The sequence below is a fragment of the Bombina bombina genome, chromosome 6 (genome assembly GCF_027579735.1).
Source record: "Bombina bombina isolate aBomBom1 chromosome 6, aBomBom1.pri, whole genome shotgun sequence".
NCBI classification, from domain to species: domain Eukaryota; kingdom Metazoa; phylum Chordata; class Amphibia; order Anura; family Bombinatoridae; genus Bombina; species Bombina bombina.
In genome coordinates this window covers 495,818,490-495,837,017 of record NC_069504.1, presented here as the reverse complement: position 1 = coordinate 495,837,017, position 18,528 = coordinate 495,818,490, and the positions used below count along the sequence as shown (strand labels likewise).

The window sequence follows — 18,528 nt, the reverse complement described above, 5'->3', positions numbered from 1 at the left end:
GGAATTTTGATCTTACTCCATGAGAATCCCTTGGATTCACACCAACAGATATATCTTTTCCATATTTTATGGTAATTTTTTCTAGTTACAGGTTTTCTGGCTTGTACCAGAGTATCTATTACAGAATCCGAAAACCCACGCTTAGATAAAAACATAATTTATGCTTACCTGATAAATTCCTTTCTTCTGTTGTGTGATCAGTCCACGGGTCATCATTACTTCTGGGATATAACTCCTCCCCAACAGGAAATGCAAGAGGATTCACCCAGCAGAGCTGCATATAGCTCCTCCCCTCTACGTCAGTCCCAGTCATTCGACCAAGAAACAACGAGAAAGGAGTAACCAAGGGTGAAGTGGTGACTGGAGTATAATTTAAAAGATATTTACCTGCCTTAAAACAGGGCGGGCCGTGCACTGATCACACAACAGAAGAAAGGAATTTATCAGGTAAGCATAAATTATGTTTTCTTCTGTTATGTGTGATCAGTCCACGGGTCATCATTACTTCTGGGATACCAATACCAAAGCAAAAGTACACGGATGACGGGAGGGATAGGCAGGCTCATTATACAGAAGGAACCACTGCCTGAAGAACCTTTCTCCCAAAAATAGCCTCCGAAGAAGCAAAAGTGTCAAATTTGTAAAATTTGGAAAAAGTATGAAGCGAAGACCAAGTTGCAGCCTTGCAAATCTGTTCAACAGAGGCCTCATTCTTAAAGGCCCAAGTGGAAGCCACAGCTCTAGTGGAGTGAGCTGTAATTCTTTCAGGAGGCTGCTGTCCAGCAGTCTCATAGGCTAAACGTATTATGCTACGAAGCCAAAAAGAGAGAGAGGTAGCAGAAGCTTTTTGACCTCTCCTCTGTCCAGAGTAAACGACAAACAAGGAAGAAGTTTGGCGAAAATCTTTAGTTGCCTGCAAGTAGAACTTGAGGGCACGAACTACATCCAGATTGTGTAAAAGACGTTCCTTCTTTGAAGAAGGATTTGGACACAAGGATGGGACAACAATCTCTTGATTGATGTTCCTGTTAGTGACTACCTTAGGTAAGAACCCAGGTTTAGTACGCAGAACTACCTTGTCTGAGTGAAAAATCAGATAAGGGGAATCACAATGTAAGGCTGATAACTCAGAGACTCTTCGAGCCGAGGAAATAGCCATTAAAAACAGAACTTTCCAAGATAACATTTTTATATCGATGGAATGAAGGGGTTCAAACGGAACACCCTGTAAAACGTTAAGAACTAAGTTTAAACTCCATGGTGGAGCAACAGCTTTAAACACAGGCTTGATCCTAGCTAAAGCCTGACAAAAGGACTGGACGTCTGGATTTTCTGACAGACGTCTGTGTAACAAGATAGACAGAGCTGAAATCTGTCCCTTTAATGAACTAGCTGATAAACCCTTTTCTAAACCTTCTTGTAGAAAAGACAATATCCTAGCGATCCTAACCTTACTCCAGGAGTAACCTTTGGATTCGCACCAGTATAGGTATTTCCGCCATATTTTATGGTAAATCCTTCTGGTAACAGGCTTCCTAGCCTGAATCAGGGTATCAATAACCGACTCAGAAAAACCACGTTTTGATAAAATCAAGCGTTCAATTTCCAAGCAGTCAGCTTCAGAGAAGTTAGATTTTGATGTTTGAATGGACCCTGTATCAGAAGGTCCTGTCTTAGAGGTAGAGACCAAGGCGGACAGGATGACATGTCCACTAGATCTGCATACCAAGTCCTGCGTGGCCAAGCAGGTGCTATTAGAATTACTGATGCTCTCTCCTGTTTGATTTTGGCAATCAATCGAGGAAGCAGCGGGAAGGGTGGAAACACATAAGCCATCCTGAAGTTCCAAGGTGCTGTCAAAGCATCTATCAGAACTGCTCCCGGATCCCTGGATCTGGACCCGTAGCGAGGAAGTTTGGCGTTCTGGCGAGACGCCATGAGATCTATCTCTGGTTTGCCCCAACGTCGAAGTATTTGGGCAAAGACCTCCGGATGAAGTTCCCACTCCCCCGGATGAAGAGTCTGGCGACTCAAGAAATCCGCCTCCCAGTTCTCCACTCCCGGGATGTGGATTGCTGACAGGTGGCAAGAGTGAGACTCTGCCCAGCGAATTATCTTTGATACTTCCATCATTGCTAGGGAGCTTCTTGTCCCTCCCTGATGGTTGATGTAAGCTACAGTCGTGATGTTGTCCGACTGAAACCTGATGAACCCCCGAGTTATTAACTGGGGCCAAGCCAGAAGGGCATTGAGAACTGCTCTCAATTCCAGAATGTTTATTGGAAGGAGACTCTCCTCCTGATTCCATAGTCCCTGAGCCTTCAGAGAATTCCAGACAGCACCCCAACCTAGTAGGCTGGCGTCTGTTGTTACAATTGTCCAGTCTGGCCTGCTGAATGGCATCCCCCTGGACAGGTGTGGCCGATGAAGCCACCATAGAAGAGAATTTCTGGTCTCTTGATTCAGATTCAGAGTAGGGGACAAATCTGAGTAATCCCCATTCCACTGACTCAGCATGCATAATTGCAGCGGTCTGAGGTGTAGGCGTGCAAAAGGTACTATGTCCATTGCCGCTACCATTAAGCCGATCACCTCCATGCATTGAGCTACTGACGGGTGTTGAATGGAATGAAGGACGCGGCATGCATTTTGAAGTTTTGTTAACCTGTCTTCTGTCAGGTAAATCTTCATTTCTACAGAATCTATAAGAGTCCCCAAGAATGGAACTCTTGTGAGAGGAAAGAGAGAACTCTTCTTTTCGTTCACTTTCCATCCATGCGACCTTAGAAATGCCAGAACTAACTCTGTATGAGACTTGGCAGTTTGAAAGCTTGAAGCTTGTATTAGAATGTCGTCTAGGTACGGAGCTACCGAAATCCCTCGCGGTCTTAGTACCGCTAGAAGGGCACCCAGAACCTTTGTGAAGATTCTTGGAGCCGTAGCCAATCCGAATGGAAGAGCTACAAACTGGTAGTGCCTGTCTAAGAAGGCAAACCTTAGATACCGGTGATGATCTTTGTGGATCGGTATGTGAAGGTAAGCATCCTTTAAATCCACTGTGGTCATGTACTGACCCTCTTGGATCATGGGTAAGATTGTCCGAATAGTTTCCATTTTGAACGATGGAACTCTTAGGAATTTGTTTAGAGTCTTTAAATCTAAGATTGGCCTGAAAGTTCCCTCTTTTTTGGGAACCACAAACAGGTTTGAGTAGAACCCTTGTCCTTGTTCCGACCACGGAACCGGATGGATCACTCCCATTGTTAACAGATCTTGTACGCAGCGTAGAAACGCTTCTTTCTTTATCTGGTTTGTTGACAACCTTGACAGATGAAATCTCCCTCTTGGGGGAGATAATTTGAAGTCTAGAAGGTATCCCTGAGATATGATCTCTAGTGCCCAGGGATCCTGAACATCTCTTGCCCAGGCCTGGGCGAAGAGAGAGAGTCTGCCCCCTACTAGATCCGGTCCCGGATCGGGGGCTCTCGGTTCATGCTGTCTTTGGGGCAGCAGCAGGTTTCCTGGCCTGCTTGCTTTTGTTCCAGGACTGGTTAGGCTTCCAGCCTTGCCTGTAACGAGCAACAGCTCCTTCCTGTTTTGGTGCAGTGGAGGTTGATGCTGCTCCTGTTTTGAAATTCCGAAAGGGACGAAAATTAGACTGTCTAGCCTTAGCTTTGGCCTTGTCTTGAGGTAGGGCGTGGCCCTTACCTCCCGTAATGTCAGCGATAATTTCTTTCAAACCGGGCCCGAATAAGGACTGCCCCTTGAAAGGTATATTAAGTAATTTGGACTTAGAAGTAACATCAGCTGACCAGGATTTTAGCCACAGTGCCCTGCGTGCCTGTATGGCGAATCCTGAGTTCTTAGCCGTAAGTTTGGTTAAATGTACTACGGCCTCCGAAATGAAAGAATTAGCTAGTTTAAGGACTCTAAGCCTGTCCGTAATGTCGTCTAGCGTAGAGGAACTAAGGTTCTCTTCAAGCGACTCAATCCAAAATGCTGCCGCAGCCGTAATCGGCGCGATACAAGCAAGGGGTTGCAATATAAAACCTTGTTGAACAAACATTTTCTTAAGGTAACCCTCTAATTTTTTATCCATTGGATCTGAGAAAGCACAGCTATCCTCCACCGGGATAGTGGTACGCTTAGCTAAAGTAGAAACTGCTCCCTCCACCTTGGGGACCGTTTGCCATAAGTCCCGAGTGGTGGCGTCTATTGGAAACATCTTTCTAAATATTGGAGGGGGTGAGAACGGCACACCGGGTCTATCCCACTCCTTAGTAACAATTTCAGTTAGTCTCTTAGGTATAGGAAAAACGTCAGTACTCGCCGGTACCGCAAAGTATTTATCCAACCTACACAGTTTCTCTGGTATTGCAACAGTGTTACAATCGTTGAGAGCTGCTAAGACCTCCCCTAGTAGTACACGGAGGTTCTCCAATTTAAATTTAAAATTTGAAATATCTGAGTCCAATCTGTTTGGATCAGAACCGTCACCCACAGAATGAAGCTCTCCGTCCTCATGCTCTGCGAGCTGTGACGCAGTATCAGACATGGCCCTAGCATTGTCAGCGCACTCTGTTCTCACCCCAGAGTGATCACGCTTGCCTCTTAGTTCAGGTAATTTAGACAAAACTTCAGTCATAACAGTAGCCATATCTTGTAATGTTATCTGTAATGGCCGCCCAGATGTACTAGGCGCCAAAATATCACGCACCTCCCGGGCGGGAGATGCAGGTACTGTCGCGTGAGGCGAGTTAGTCGGCATAACTCTCCCCTCGCTGTTTGGTGAAATTTGTTCACATTGTACAGATTGACTTTTATTTAAAGTAGCATCAATACAGTTAGTACATAAATTTCTATTGGGCTCCACCTTGGCATTGGAACAAATGACACAGATATCTTCCTCTGAGTCAGACATGTTTAACACACTAGCAAAAAAACTTACAACTTGGTTATAATCTTTTTTAGCAAAAAAAACGCACTGTGCCTCAAAGAGGTACTAACGATTAAATGACAGTTGAAATAATGAACTGAAAAAACAGTTATTGCATCAAACTTTAAAACAACACAACTTTTAGCAAAGGTTTGTTCCCATTAGTAAAAAACAACACTAATTAAATTTGTACATAAGAAAACAAAACAACGTTTTTTATACACAGTCACTATAAGAATTCTCACAGCTCTGCTGAGAGAATTTACCTCCCTTCAAAGAAGTTTGAAGACCCCTGAGATCTGTCAGAGATGAACCGGATCATGCAGGAAATATAAAAGTAGCTGACTGGAATTTTTTGATGCGTAGCAAAGAGCGCCAAAAACGGCCCCTCCCTCTCCCACACAGCAGTGAAGAGAAACGAAACTGTCACAATTAAAGCAAAAAACTGCCAAGTGGAAAATAATGCCCAAACATTTATTCACACAGTACCTCAGCAATGTAAACGATTCTACATTCCAGCAAAAACGTTTAACATGAGAATAGTTATTAAAAGGATTAGTGACCTTTAACACAGTAGTTCCGGTGAAATACCATCCCCAGAATACTGAAGTGTATACATACATGTCATTTTAACGGTATGGCAGGCTTTTCTCATCAATTCCATTCAGAAAATAAAAACTGCCACATACCTCAATGCAGATTCATCTGCCCGCTGTCCCCTGATCTGAAGCCTTTACCTCCCTCAGATGGTCGAGAACAGCAATATGGTCTTAACGACTCCGGTTAAAATCATAGTAAAAAAATCTCTGTCAGATTCTTCCTCAAACTCTGCCAGAGAAGTAATAACACGCTCCGGTGCTATTTTAAAATAACAAACTTTTGATTGAAGTCATAAAAACTAAGTATAATCACCATAGTCCTCTCACACATCCTATCTAGTCGTTGGGTGCAAGAGAATGACTGGGACTGACGTAGAGGGGAGGAGCTATATGCAGCTCTGCTGGGTGAATCCTCTTGCATTTCCTGTTGGGGAGGAGTTATATCCCAGAAGTAATGATGACCCGTGGACTGATCACACATAACAGAAGAAATCAAGCGTTCAATTTCCAAGCCGTTAGCTGGAGGGAAACTAGATTTGGATGTTCGAATGGACCCTGTACTAGAAGATCCTGTCTCAAAGGTAGCTTCCATGGTGGAGCCGATGACATATTCACCAGGCCTGCATACCAAGTCCTGCGTGGCCACGCAGGAGCTATCAAGATCACTGAGGCCCTCTCCTGCTTGATCCTGGCTACCAGCCTGGGAATGAGAGGAAACAGTGGAGACGCATAAGCTAGGTTGAAGGTCCAAGGCGCTACTAATGCATCCACTAGAGTCGCCTTGGGATCCCTGGATCTGGACCCGTAGCAGGGAACCTTGAAGTTCTGACGAGACGCCATCAGATCCATGTCTGGAATGCCCCATAATTGAGTCAACTGGGCAAATATCTCTGAGTGGAGTTCCCACTCCCCCGGATGGAATGTCTGACGACTCGGATAATCCGCCTCAGTTTTCCACTCCTGGGATGTGGATCGCAGATAGGTGGCAGGAGTGATCCTCCGCCCATTTTATGATTTTGGTCACTTCTCTCATCGCCAGGAAACTCCTTGTTCCCCCCTGATGGTTGATGTAAGCAATAGTCGTCATATTGTCTGATTGGAATCTTATGAATCTGGCCTTTGCTAGTTGAGGCCAAGCCCTGAGAGTATTGAATATCGCTCTCAGTTCCAGAATGTTTATCAATAAAGTACAAAAACCGTTTTTAAACAAAACCGTTACTGTCTCTTTAAATTTTAAACAGTGCACACTTTATTACTGAATATGTGAAAAACTATGAAGGAATTGTTCAAATTTAACCTAATTTTCACCACAGTGTCTTAAAGCATTCAAAGCATTGCACCCCAAATTTGAGACCTTTAACCCTTAAAATGAAGAAACCGGAGCCGGTTAAAGTTTTAACCCCTCTACAGTCCCAGCTACAGCCTTTGCTGCGACTTTACCAAACCCAGGGGGTATACGATACCAAATGAAGCCTTCTAGGAACCTTTTCAAATATTTTCAGACCCACACACATGCAGCTGCATGTCCTGCTCTCAAAAGAAACTGCGCAGTAATGGCGCGAAAATGAGGCTCAGCCTACTACAGGGAAGGCCCTTCCTGACTGAAAAGGTGTCTAAACCAGTGCCTGACGTTAAAAAACGTTCCCCAAATTTTATAAGTGTGAATATCAACATCAATCTTTATAAAAAGCCCAAATAAAGCAATCGATCTTGCCCATAAAAATGTCTAACAGTTTTATAGCCCACATTAAGCCCTTTATTCTGTTTGATTAAGAAAATGGCTTACCGGTCCCCATGAGGGGAATGACAGCCTTCCAGCATTACAGTCTTGTTAGAAAAATGGCTAGTCATACCTTAAGCAGAAAAGTCTGCTAACTGTTTCCCCCAACTGAAGTTATTTCATCTCAACAGTCCTATGTGGAAACAGCAAACGATTTTAGTTACTGCTGCTAAAATCATATTCCTCTCACAAACAGAATTCTTCATCTTTTTCTGTTTCAGAGTAAATAGTACATACCAGCACTATTTTAAAATAACAAACTCTTGATAGTAGAATAAAAAACTACAACTAATCACCACATACTCTTCACCATCTCCGTGGAGATGTTGCCTGTGCAACGGCAAAGAGAATGACTGGGGTGGGCGGAGCCTAGGAGGGACTATATGGACAAAAAAAAGTGATTGCGATTTAATCGCGGTTTTCTTATAAATGACTATAACACCTTAATTTTGCATTATAAAGTTTATTTAACAGTACAGAATCCAAATGTACATGTTTCTCAATGTCCAATACACTCTTGGAGCATAAAAATACAAACCACAAAATAGTTAAAATAAAATTTGCTGCCTGTGATGTGATTAAATAGTAGCCACTAGCCAGTTATTAGGTCTTATGACACACAACATTCTCATGTTTTCTTGGACAGTCATTCTAACTGAGGACAGTGGTATGATTAACATATGAAGCAGTGTAAGCCACATATAAATATTATAGCCCTGCTCCTGTCCAGGAATCCATTACAGGCATATAGCAGTAGGGGTGGGGGGCTGCTCCTTTCAGAAATGATGTGCATTGCGGATATAAAATACTTTGTAGATGCAGTTAAGTTAACCCAGTAGCAGAGGAGACTGCAGTTTTAGCCTTTTTGGGAGCCGTGGGGTTAGCTGCATCGGCTATGCATTTGAGCCGTTTCTCAGAGAGCAGGAAATTGTGTGGGAGGTTCCATAATGTTTACATACCCCAAGTTTCAGACTGCAGACGTCCCTAGGGGGAAATATAAGTAAGTGGCTTTCTCTGCTCTTCATTCCTGCATGGGCTCTGCTTTTAGATTTCTAGATTGATCGGCTGCTTATGAGAACAGAAAGTGAAAGTAAAAAGAGCCATTTTACAAATGTGTGCTAAAAGCAACCACTAGATGGAGCTGGTTTGCAAGAAATCACAAATAAATCAATGCATTACAGCCACTTCTAAAGAAATTTTTTTATGTAGGAAAAAATCGCGACTCCTCACGGTTTTAAAATCGCGGCGATTAGTCGCATATGCGATTAATCGTGCAGCCCTACATTAGAATGTGGGCAAGGAAGAAACTGGGGGTTCTTAAAATTCTTTGGTGGATTGTTTTAAATTATGGACATTAGATTTACTATTAAGTCTTAGAGCAGATATTTAAAAAATAAATAAATAAAAAAAAAGTTACCTTGATTTAATAGTCTATTATATATAAAGCATTTGAAAAAGCAAGCACGTTTGAAAATTGCCACAATGTAAAATAGGTAATGAACTTAATATAGCCTAATCTTACCTTTTCTCAGTTCCCAGGCATCAATGTCTGGTTTATTGAAGTAAGTCACCCAGCGAGCATCAAACTCTTCATCTGACTCGTGTTTTGCATGGGAATAGCATCGAACCGCTACTGCAGCTGTGCAATAAAGAATTGAGATACTAATTAAATATTACTCTCAAGTTCCTTTGCTAAGGGCAACATAAAAACATTGATCTTCATCAAGAAAAAGGACTGGTAAGGCAAGAAAAACAGATGAAGCTGTAAAACGGAATTACGCATTGTAGCTATTCCCACCCTCAATTGGCCATAAGAGGATAAACTGATAGACTTGCATTGCATACACTCTGAATAAGAGCGGCTGCATTACTTCTGGCCATATCTGGAATGTGATGATTGATAAAATGTAGACTTTAAATTCGCTTTTGGAATTTACATATAACCACACAAACTTTACACCACTTCTTGACTCTAAAAAGTTACAGCTAGCAACAAAGCAATATATAGGTTTATAAACCCCTATTAGTCATTATATGTTGCCATACTATTCAAACCTTCAGGTTTAGTACAATAAACCAATTAAAAGCAAAATAGACAGTGCTAATAAAATTCAATTATAAAAAGTTTACTTTTATAAAAACTATTAGGAAAAGGCTGTATCATGTTTTTATTTTTTGTAACAACAACATACCAGTATTAGGCTATAAATACTATAATTATAAAGTGTGCTTATTTAAAGGGAAATGAAACCCAACATTTCTCTTTCATGATTTAGGTAGAACATACAATTTTAAAAAAAACTTTCCAGTTTACTTCTATTATCACATTTGTTTCATTCTCTTGGCATCATTTGTTGAAGGAGCAGCAATGCACTACTGGTTTCTAACTAAACACATGGCTGAGTCAATGACAATCAGTATACATATGCAGCCACCAATCAGCAGCTAGAACCTAGGTTCTTTGCTGCTTCTAAGCTTACATAGATAAACCTTTCAGCAAAGAATAGCAAAAGAAGGAAGCAAATTAAACAATAGAAGTAAATTGGAACGTTGTTTAAAACTGTATGCTCTGTCTAAATTATGAATGTCTAAGTATGACTTTACTGTAAAGGAACAGGATATCCAAACGTTGAAGCACTTGAAAGTGATGCAGCATAGCCATAAAAAATGAACTAGAAAATATCACAAAAACAGCTCTATTTAAAATAAAAATAATAAATGAAGATATTTTACAATTTATATTGATTTTATCATTTAAGAAATGTATTTGATAATTTGTGCAAGAAACAAAACATTTTAATATTAGCTTTTTAAGGTTAATTTGGCTTTAGTTGAGTGGTCAGTAATATCTTATGGGCGGTGCGCCCATTAAAAAGGTACCTTCAAATCATAAAGCAGGCTGATGACATACACACATAGCATACACTCCCTTTGGTTTTTACTGAAACATCTGTGCACCCTAAAGATGGTCTCTCTAGAACATGCATAAAACTCTTTTATTCTGGACAGGAGCATCTATTTTAAAAAGATAAAATTAAACCCCACTTTTTAATACCACATAGGAAAATGATGCTGATGTCTCTAATAGGATTGTGTGGCAGCAGAGGTGGGTTTATTGGTCTGTGTAGCCAAGCTTATACCCATTTTATTTTCTTGTAATAAGATTTTAAATTAAAAGAACACGAGAAAAAGGGACACAAAAAAAATAAATCAATAAATCTTAAATTCTGTATCTAACATTAATTTATATTGCTGACCCACTATTATCTCCGGGAGGAACGTAAATGTGTGCAACCTTTGTGGTATTAGAAAGTGGGGTTTAAATGTATTACTTAAAAAAAAAAAAAAGTTCATGCCTAGAACACCCCCCCCCCCACTATTTTCCATAATTTCACAATCTTAAAAGGAAACATGTCATCTCTTAAAGGGACACAACCCATTTTTTTTCTTTTGTGATTCAGATAGAGTATGGAATTTTAAACAACTTTCTAATTTACTCCTATTATCAAATTATTTACTCTCTTGGTATCTTTATTTGAAATGCAAGAATTTAAGTTTAGATGCCAGCCCATTTTTGGTGAACAACATGAGTTGCCCTTGCTGATTGGTGGTTAAATTCAGCCACCAATAAAAAAGTGTTGTCCAGAGTACTGAACTAAAAAAAACAAAACTTAGATTCCTTCTTTTTCAAATAAAGATAGCAAGAGAATGAAAAAAAAAATAATAGGAGTAAATTAGAAAGTTGCATAAAATTGCATGCTGTATCTGAATCATGAAAGAAAAATTTGGGTTCAGTGTCCCTTTAACATCACAACTATTTCCCAACAGAAAAGCCAATCAAATCGTAGCTAGAGATAAAATTAATGAACTGATTGCACAAGCCAATGAGGATACTGCTAAGCAACCAGGAAGTAAAACACAAAAGCAATCACCAAGTCTCACACTTTCATTTTATAGTTCCTCAAAGTCACCTTGTTTCCGGGTTTCCATCAGCTGCTTCTGTTAACACACGTACAACTGGCAATGTTAAAAGCAGAAATACTATCCCCTTGCTGATATATTGTGAAGTACAATTCTACACAGCCAGCAATGTATAGAAAACCTAACATTAATAACACTAGTAAAAGATGACCCCATTTTCAGATATGTGTTATAAATGCTACACTTTAAGAATCCATGCACTAAACATCTACGCTGCAAACTACAAAAAAAAATAAGCATGCTGAAACTCAGAAAAAAAATGCTAGGCATCATTTCACCCATAGATGTTATATTTCCTGATTTACACAATTTAAGTATTCTTAAACATATACTGTTATAAGCGGCAATCAGCAGGTGTATGCTGCATCACATTATGGAATAAATCTTTTCTGTAATGTGATGCAGTGTAGCAAGTGATTAGCAACTTAATGCAGTTGGAAGTTTCATCTAATAGGTATATATTGCTAGTTAAAGGGACAGTTTACTCAAAAATTTTCTCCCCTTTAATTTGTTCCCAATGATCCACTTTACCTGCTGCAGTGTATTAAATTGTTTACAAGTAGCTCCTTTACCCTTATATTGGCATTTGAAATTGTTAATTTAGCATGTGGTATCCCCACCTATTCTGAAAGTTTGTGGCCGCGCGTACCAGCTATAGATAAGCTTTGTAAACACAGCCAGCAGAAGAAATTACACTCCCAGTGTGATAAAGCAGAGATAAGGTAATAAAATGTTGATTTTCCATTGTTCTCTCAAAGTATTGGTGGTTGTTTTAAAGGGCCACTGTAAGTAAATATTTTCTATGCCTGTTACTAACTAACTACCCCAAATACGCTTTTTATCAATAGCATTTCATTAACATATCTCTACCATATATCAGAAATCTTGTCTGCAAATTTAATTGTTTTCCAAACCCACTCCGTGGGTATCCTTTGCTCTGTACCAATCCGTTTACAATACCTAGGTTTCAAAATGGCGCTTTAAACACAAAGTTATTGGTTTAAGTATTTTGAACATGCAGTGCTGAAAATAGTGGGCAGGATAACGTGACATCGGCGAATAAAAGATATAACTTTTAGAACGTTATGAAACTTTGTTTTGGAGAAAATATAGGTCAGTAGGTTTTAATTAATGTTTATTAACTTTAATATGTTAGTTGTGTGTCTTAAAAATTATAACATAAAGTAATCCTTTAAGGACAGATATAATATAAAGAAGCAGGTATATGTGCACAATGTGATACAGTAATGAGATCTGATTATACCTACAAGCTCAACCTATTTTATTAGGCTGTGGCTTCAAAACACAATATCAGAGCTTTAATATACAGAAATAAACCTTAAAAAGCTAATTTTCATACATTTTTTACTCTGCAGTTGGTAAAAAAAGCAATTGTAAACACATTAAGGGAAAAACTATTTTACAGTATACTGTCCCTTTAACTCCTAGGTCCACCACAAAACAAGGTCATTACAGAATTGAGTGGGTCCTAATGTGTATACAGAAACTGCATTAAAACTAAAATGAATACTAATAAAAAAAAGTTTTAGTAATTGCATGTGTATAATAAGCCTTAAAGGGACATTAAAGGGACACTAAACCCCCCAAAAATCTTTCATGATTCAGGTAGAGAATAAAATTTTAAAGAACATTCCAATTTACTTCTATTAGCTATTTTGCTTCATTCTTTATATATCCTATGTTGAATAAATAGTGAAGCACATGGGGGAGCCAATCACATGAGGCATCTATGTGCAGCCACCAATCGGCAGCTACTAAGCCTATCTAGATATGCTTTGCAGCAAAGGATATCAAGAGAATGAAGCAAATTAGCTAATAGAAGTAAATTAGAAAGTTGTTTAAAATTGCATGTTTTTTTTCTAAATCATGAAAGAAAAAAGAATTGTGTTTCATGTCCCTTTAAGCACCTTGTTTTTATGTGAACAATTATCCTAGTGAGGTCAAAAGCAAATTCTGTAACATTTGTTTTAAAAATGCTGCAAATCATGTAGCTTGTTTGGACAATTTGCATGAATCAATTTTGCTTTTTAACCTCTCTAGGGTGACTGGAACAAAACAGTTTTAGTGACATTTCATTTTAGACCATTCCAAGGTCATATTAGACAACACCAAGGTAATTTACATATATTTAACATTAAACTACAAATCACATTCAACAATATTATACAAGGTTGTATAACATTGTAACCAGCGCTCAAAACACATGCACGTTCCTAAGCCTACTTAGGTACTCTTCAACAAATAACAAGAGAAAGATTAAAGTTTGGTTATCGAAGTACGTGTACATGTAAGGATTGAAACAATGAATGCTATGTATATATCAATGTTTAATTTTGATCTTCACGTCTTAACACATCCTACATTGCCTTTTAGCAAAAGATAATGGGACTTACTTAGGAAAGACATTGCTACTGCTGCCAATAACTAGATATGCTAAATGAATGTATGAATACATTTTAAAAGGGGTAGAAAGGTCAACATTGTAGTGTGCATGGGTGCATTTCAATTTGACATTTAAGCATCTTTAAAATATACTTCCATTAGAAAAAAAGATTCCAGTAAAAGTTATTACTCTGAGGGCCCCTGCATTCAAATATCACACCACCTCAAAGCCACTGCCTTCTATGGCACAAATAATGTCTTTACAGAAGCAGTACACACCACTGCTGGCTCACTGTGGAGGGAAGGTGTTTTAATACAGGGACTCACACTGCATACGTGCATATGCTACTGAAAAACAGTAATAATTACTAGACGCATTTTTGCCAATAGAAGTATATTGCAAAAATTCTTAGGTTTCAAAATTAAATGCACCCATGCACATTTCAATGCTGAGTTTTCTGTGTTACAGCATATATCAAGACATAAGGAATGTAGGGATCTTTTCGTATTTAACCACTTCGCTGAATGATGGATAACAGCTTTCTGATAACAAGAGGTTAAAGGCATCAGCTGATTAATACTTTTACATACAAGAGCTCTAGTGAATAGCAAAGCTCATTCACTAACGCTACTAGGTGTATGCTGACGACTATCGAGTATGATCTATCTTACACACAGCAATCTTCCGCCTAATATGCTGTTAGATTAGTCCAGAACTACAACCTACAGCTAGTGAGTAGGCCTCACGTGAAGCCTCTCTCGGGTCATTACAAGGGCACAGCCAAGGCCGGGGTTGTAGTGCTTCCCAGGAGACAGAGAGGTCACAACCGGTATGCGTTATACTGGGGAGGACTCGGATATTTTAAAAAACATTGCTAGCTCTAGGAGTCGGTTAATGGGAAAACCAAAATCCAAGCAGCAAGCTACACGATCTTAGGAACACTATTGAAGCCGGCACATCGCTGTCATTCTCCTACCCTCCCTTACAGCTCAAGGGCATAATACAATGAGACTGGCGGCTCACCTGGGGAGCAAACAGGAGCAGGCTGCGGGCGGCAGCGAACTAGACTGCGGATACCAGAGGACGCGCAGCGCCGGAGAAGAGCAGCTCCCAACATGGCGGTGGTGTACCGGTGTCTCTGTGTGGTGACGGGAAAGTGAGCTGTTAGCCGGGGACGCAGACCGGAAGCAAAAGGCACGCGCACACTACACGCTCGCCCTCAACCACACGCCAACACAGTTCACTGAAAGAGACACACAAGGGGAAAGAGGGGCGGGCTCCTTGTGCTGTGACTTAACTGTATCATAGAGACTTGCCAAGGTTAGACTAGAGCGTCCTTTCCATGGACGAGCCCCACGCTCTGGAGGATGTATTAGTTGTCTTGTTAGTGCTGTGAATGAAATGTTAATAATTTCAACTTTTCAAGTATTAGTGGCTTTACTCATATGATGGTACTGTGGTGGCTGACAGCAGAGGCTGGGATCCGCACAAGCACACCCAATTGTTTTTAAAATATCAATCATAAATGTCCGGTGCAACACCTAGGAGACCACCCTGCCTTTTTAGGCCTCTGGGTACAATTATGTAGAAAGTAAAAGGTGACACACGGTATATTCCTAATAAAGGTATAGCCTGCATATGTACCATCTTTTCCTTTTTTCTATATGATTTAGTGTCTTGGTCTAATATCACATATATCAGGGTAAAATCTGAGTTTAGCGTTCTAAATAATTTTCTCTGCCTTACATTTTAGAACTTTAATCTCAGATTTTATGAGAGGGGTCTGATAGGGTTGCTAGGAGACCTAAAAATACCGGACACCCGGTGTGTTCTGTGGAGAACTCCAATACATCAAAAACTCAAATCTGACGTCATACATCTGATTGGTCCGTGTCCAGTGAGTGACAGGATTCATAACCAATCAGATAGGCCCTGTAATCGCCTATCTTTTTCGTCACTATTTTGCCTCCGCCTGGGGGGTTCAAGGGGGTATGCCAAAGGGTCTGCGGTGGCCCCCCAGACAGAGGCCAAACAGATATTAAAGTGAAGGTCAATTTTTAAAAAAAATAATTTTATTGAGGTTATATACATACTATATATTTTATGCAACGCAAACAGAATACACAGAGACATAGTGCTGCAATCAGATGAACATAAACTTTGCGAGAGGAGGTTGAAAAGTACCCCAGCCCTTAAAACCTCGTTTTTACAGAGGTCACCTTTTGTTTACATACAGTATGTTCTTTCACTAGGCGTTCTAACTATTCTGCAATAGACATTGAAGTCATGACCATTGAATTACATTTTTTGTTTACTAGGGTGCCTTGTTAATTCAGTATTACAGACTCTAGGGGGGGGGGGGGGGGGGGGGAGATGACAAATCACTCTTTTGCTTAAATGTATTAACTTAGAGAGGCTGTCTAGCTGCCTCCGCACCTGGCTCATCTTTGCGGGGAGGGGGGTTTAAGGGTCACATATCAGGGGATAACTAAATTCTGGAACTGCTTGGGAAATAGGGAATAAGGGGACCACTTCCCCTGGCTACTGCTTCAGTCTAGTTGGTCGGTCTGACTATGGAAGTTTACGGATCCAAAGTGATTCCCACAGTTCCCATATGAGACAATAGTCAGTCAGTTGTTTGTGCTCTCTAAAGACATAGTTTTTCATGTTTTTAATATGGTTTACACAGTCCACTACTCCCTGCCATCTGAGGGGTTGGCTCTTTTTCCAGTTTCTAGCGATAAGTAGTTTGGTGGAGGTGAGAATGCATAGGAGTAAACTTTGTTTGGGTTTGGGGAGTGTGTCTATCCATAAGTGTAATATTGCAAGGGCTGGGGTTAGTGTTTCCAGTAAGTCTAAATCATTACAGGCTTTTTCCACTCTGCGCCAATAACTTTCCAGTTTTGGACATGTTCACCAGACATGAAGGGGGGTCCCCAGTTCTCCGCATCCTCTCCAGCACATTGGTGAGGGATCTGGGAAGAGTTTCTGTAGTTTTGTTGGCAATAGGTGCCATCTTGTGATTATTTTAAAATACAGCTCGTAGAGGGTAATGCAGTGAGTAGTTTTTTTTGTTAGGCTAATTGCCCTGTTCCATGTTTCTGGCGTGCATGTCAGTTGTAGATCTCTCTCCCATGCCTCCATGTGTATCGTTTTCGGGGGGGATCAGTTCCTCAAGTAAGCACTTATAGTGTACTGAAAGAGGTTTGTACAGTTGGTGATTCGTCTCCCATCGTGATTCCCAGGGGTAAAATCTCGTAGTTTGTTCTCTAAGAAACCCCAGGACTTCATTAAGGTCCGTATTCTCAGTAGATCAAACTGAAACCTGGGGGTCAGCGTGGGCAATGTTAGCATATTTGTGTGTGGTCTTAACTGTTTGTTACAGTATGCCATGTATCCTAACAAATTGTCCAGGTTCTCTGGCAGAAAAACAGCCCCAAAACATTAAAGAACCACTACCATATTTAACCGTGGGCATGAGGTACTTTTCCATATGGCTACCTCTCTATGTACGCCAAACCCACCTCTGGTGTTTAAAAGATGCAACTAACCTGCAATTCTCCAGCTGTGATCCTTGGAGATATTTTGGCCACTCGAACAATCCTCTTCACAGTGCGTTAAGACAATATATACATGCGTCCTCTTCCAGAATAATTCATAACATTTCCAGTTGACTGGAACTTTTGCCACACATCACAGATATATTCCTTGGTCTTTCCCATTAAGATGAACGACTAAGGGAATTTGGCCTATGTGTTACCTCATATTTATACCCCTGTGAAACAGGAAGTCATGGTTGAACAATTTCCTGTTCCTAGTCACCCAGGTGTACTAAAAAATGTAAAATATCAAGAGGAATATACTTCAAATATATTTTTCTCATATTAATTCATAGGGGTGCCAATAATTGTGGTACACATATATTTAACAAAGATTTTTTTTATTTTTTATTAACCTGTGTTGTGTTTGCAATTGTTTGATATCCATGAGAGCAGATCATTTTTGTATATTTTTTGTTAACAAAAGATCAAAAGGTTAAACAATAAAGGCACTTTTTCACATCCTTCTTTGCTCATATTTACCAAGGGTGCCAATATTAGTGGAAGGCACTGTATGTAACATAGAAACTGCACTCATTGGACTTGTACTAATAATAAAAGTTTATTTACCTAAATAAAGTTTTATTATTTTATAAAACATTAAAGAACCACTACCATATTTAACCGTGGGCATGAGGTACTTTTCCATATGGCTACCTCTCTATGTACGCCAAACCCACCTCTGGTGTTTAAAAGATGCAACTAACCTGCAATTCTCCAGCTGTGATCCTTGGAGATATTTTGGCCACTCGAACAATCCTCTTCACAGTGCGTTAAGACAATATATACATGCGTCCTCTTCCAGAATAATTCATAACATTTCCAGTTGACTGGAACTTTTGCCACACATCACAGATATATTCCTTGGTCTTTCCCATTAAGATGAACGACTAAGGGAATTTGGCCTATGTGTTACCTCATATTTATACCCCTGTGAAACAGGAAGTCATGGTTGAACAATTTCCTGTTCCTAGTCACCCAGGTGTACTAAAAAATGTAAAATATCAAGAGGAATATACTTCAAATATATTTTTCTCATATTAATTCATAGGGGTGCCAATAATTGTGGTACACATATATTTAACAAAGATTTTTTTTTATTTTTTATTAACCTGTGTTGTGTTTGCAATTGTTTGATATCCATGAGAGCAGATCATTTTTGTATATTTTTTGTTAACAAAAGATCAAAAGGTTAAACAATAAAGGCACTTTTTCACATCCTTCTTTGC

At 39.8% G+C, this 18,528-nt stretch overlaps 1 protein-coding gene across 1 annotated transcript in view; it reads right to left on the bottom strand.

Moving 5' to 3' along the window:
- The window catches only part of LOC128663158 (cytochrome c oxidase subunit 5A, mitochondrial), a 39,845-nt gene extending 24,870 nt beyond the window's left edge, over positions 1-14,975 (bottom strand). The window contains exons 1-2 of the mRNA XM_053717352.1: positions 14,724-14,975; positions 8,838-8,954 (exon numbers count right to left, since the gene is read on the bottom strand). Of these exons, the coding sequence (XP_053573327.1) occupies positions 8,838-8,954; positions 14,724-14,817 (211 nt within the window). The 5' untranslated portion in view covers positions 14,818-14,975. The remainder of the gene's footprint in view (positions 1-8,837; positions 8,955-14,723) is intronic.
- Between the last annotated feature and the right edge of the window lie 3,553 nt (positions 14,976-18,528).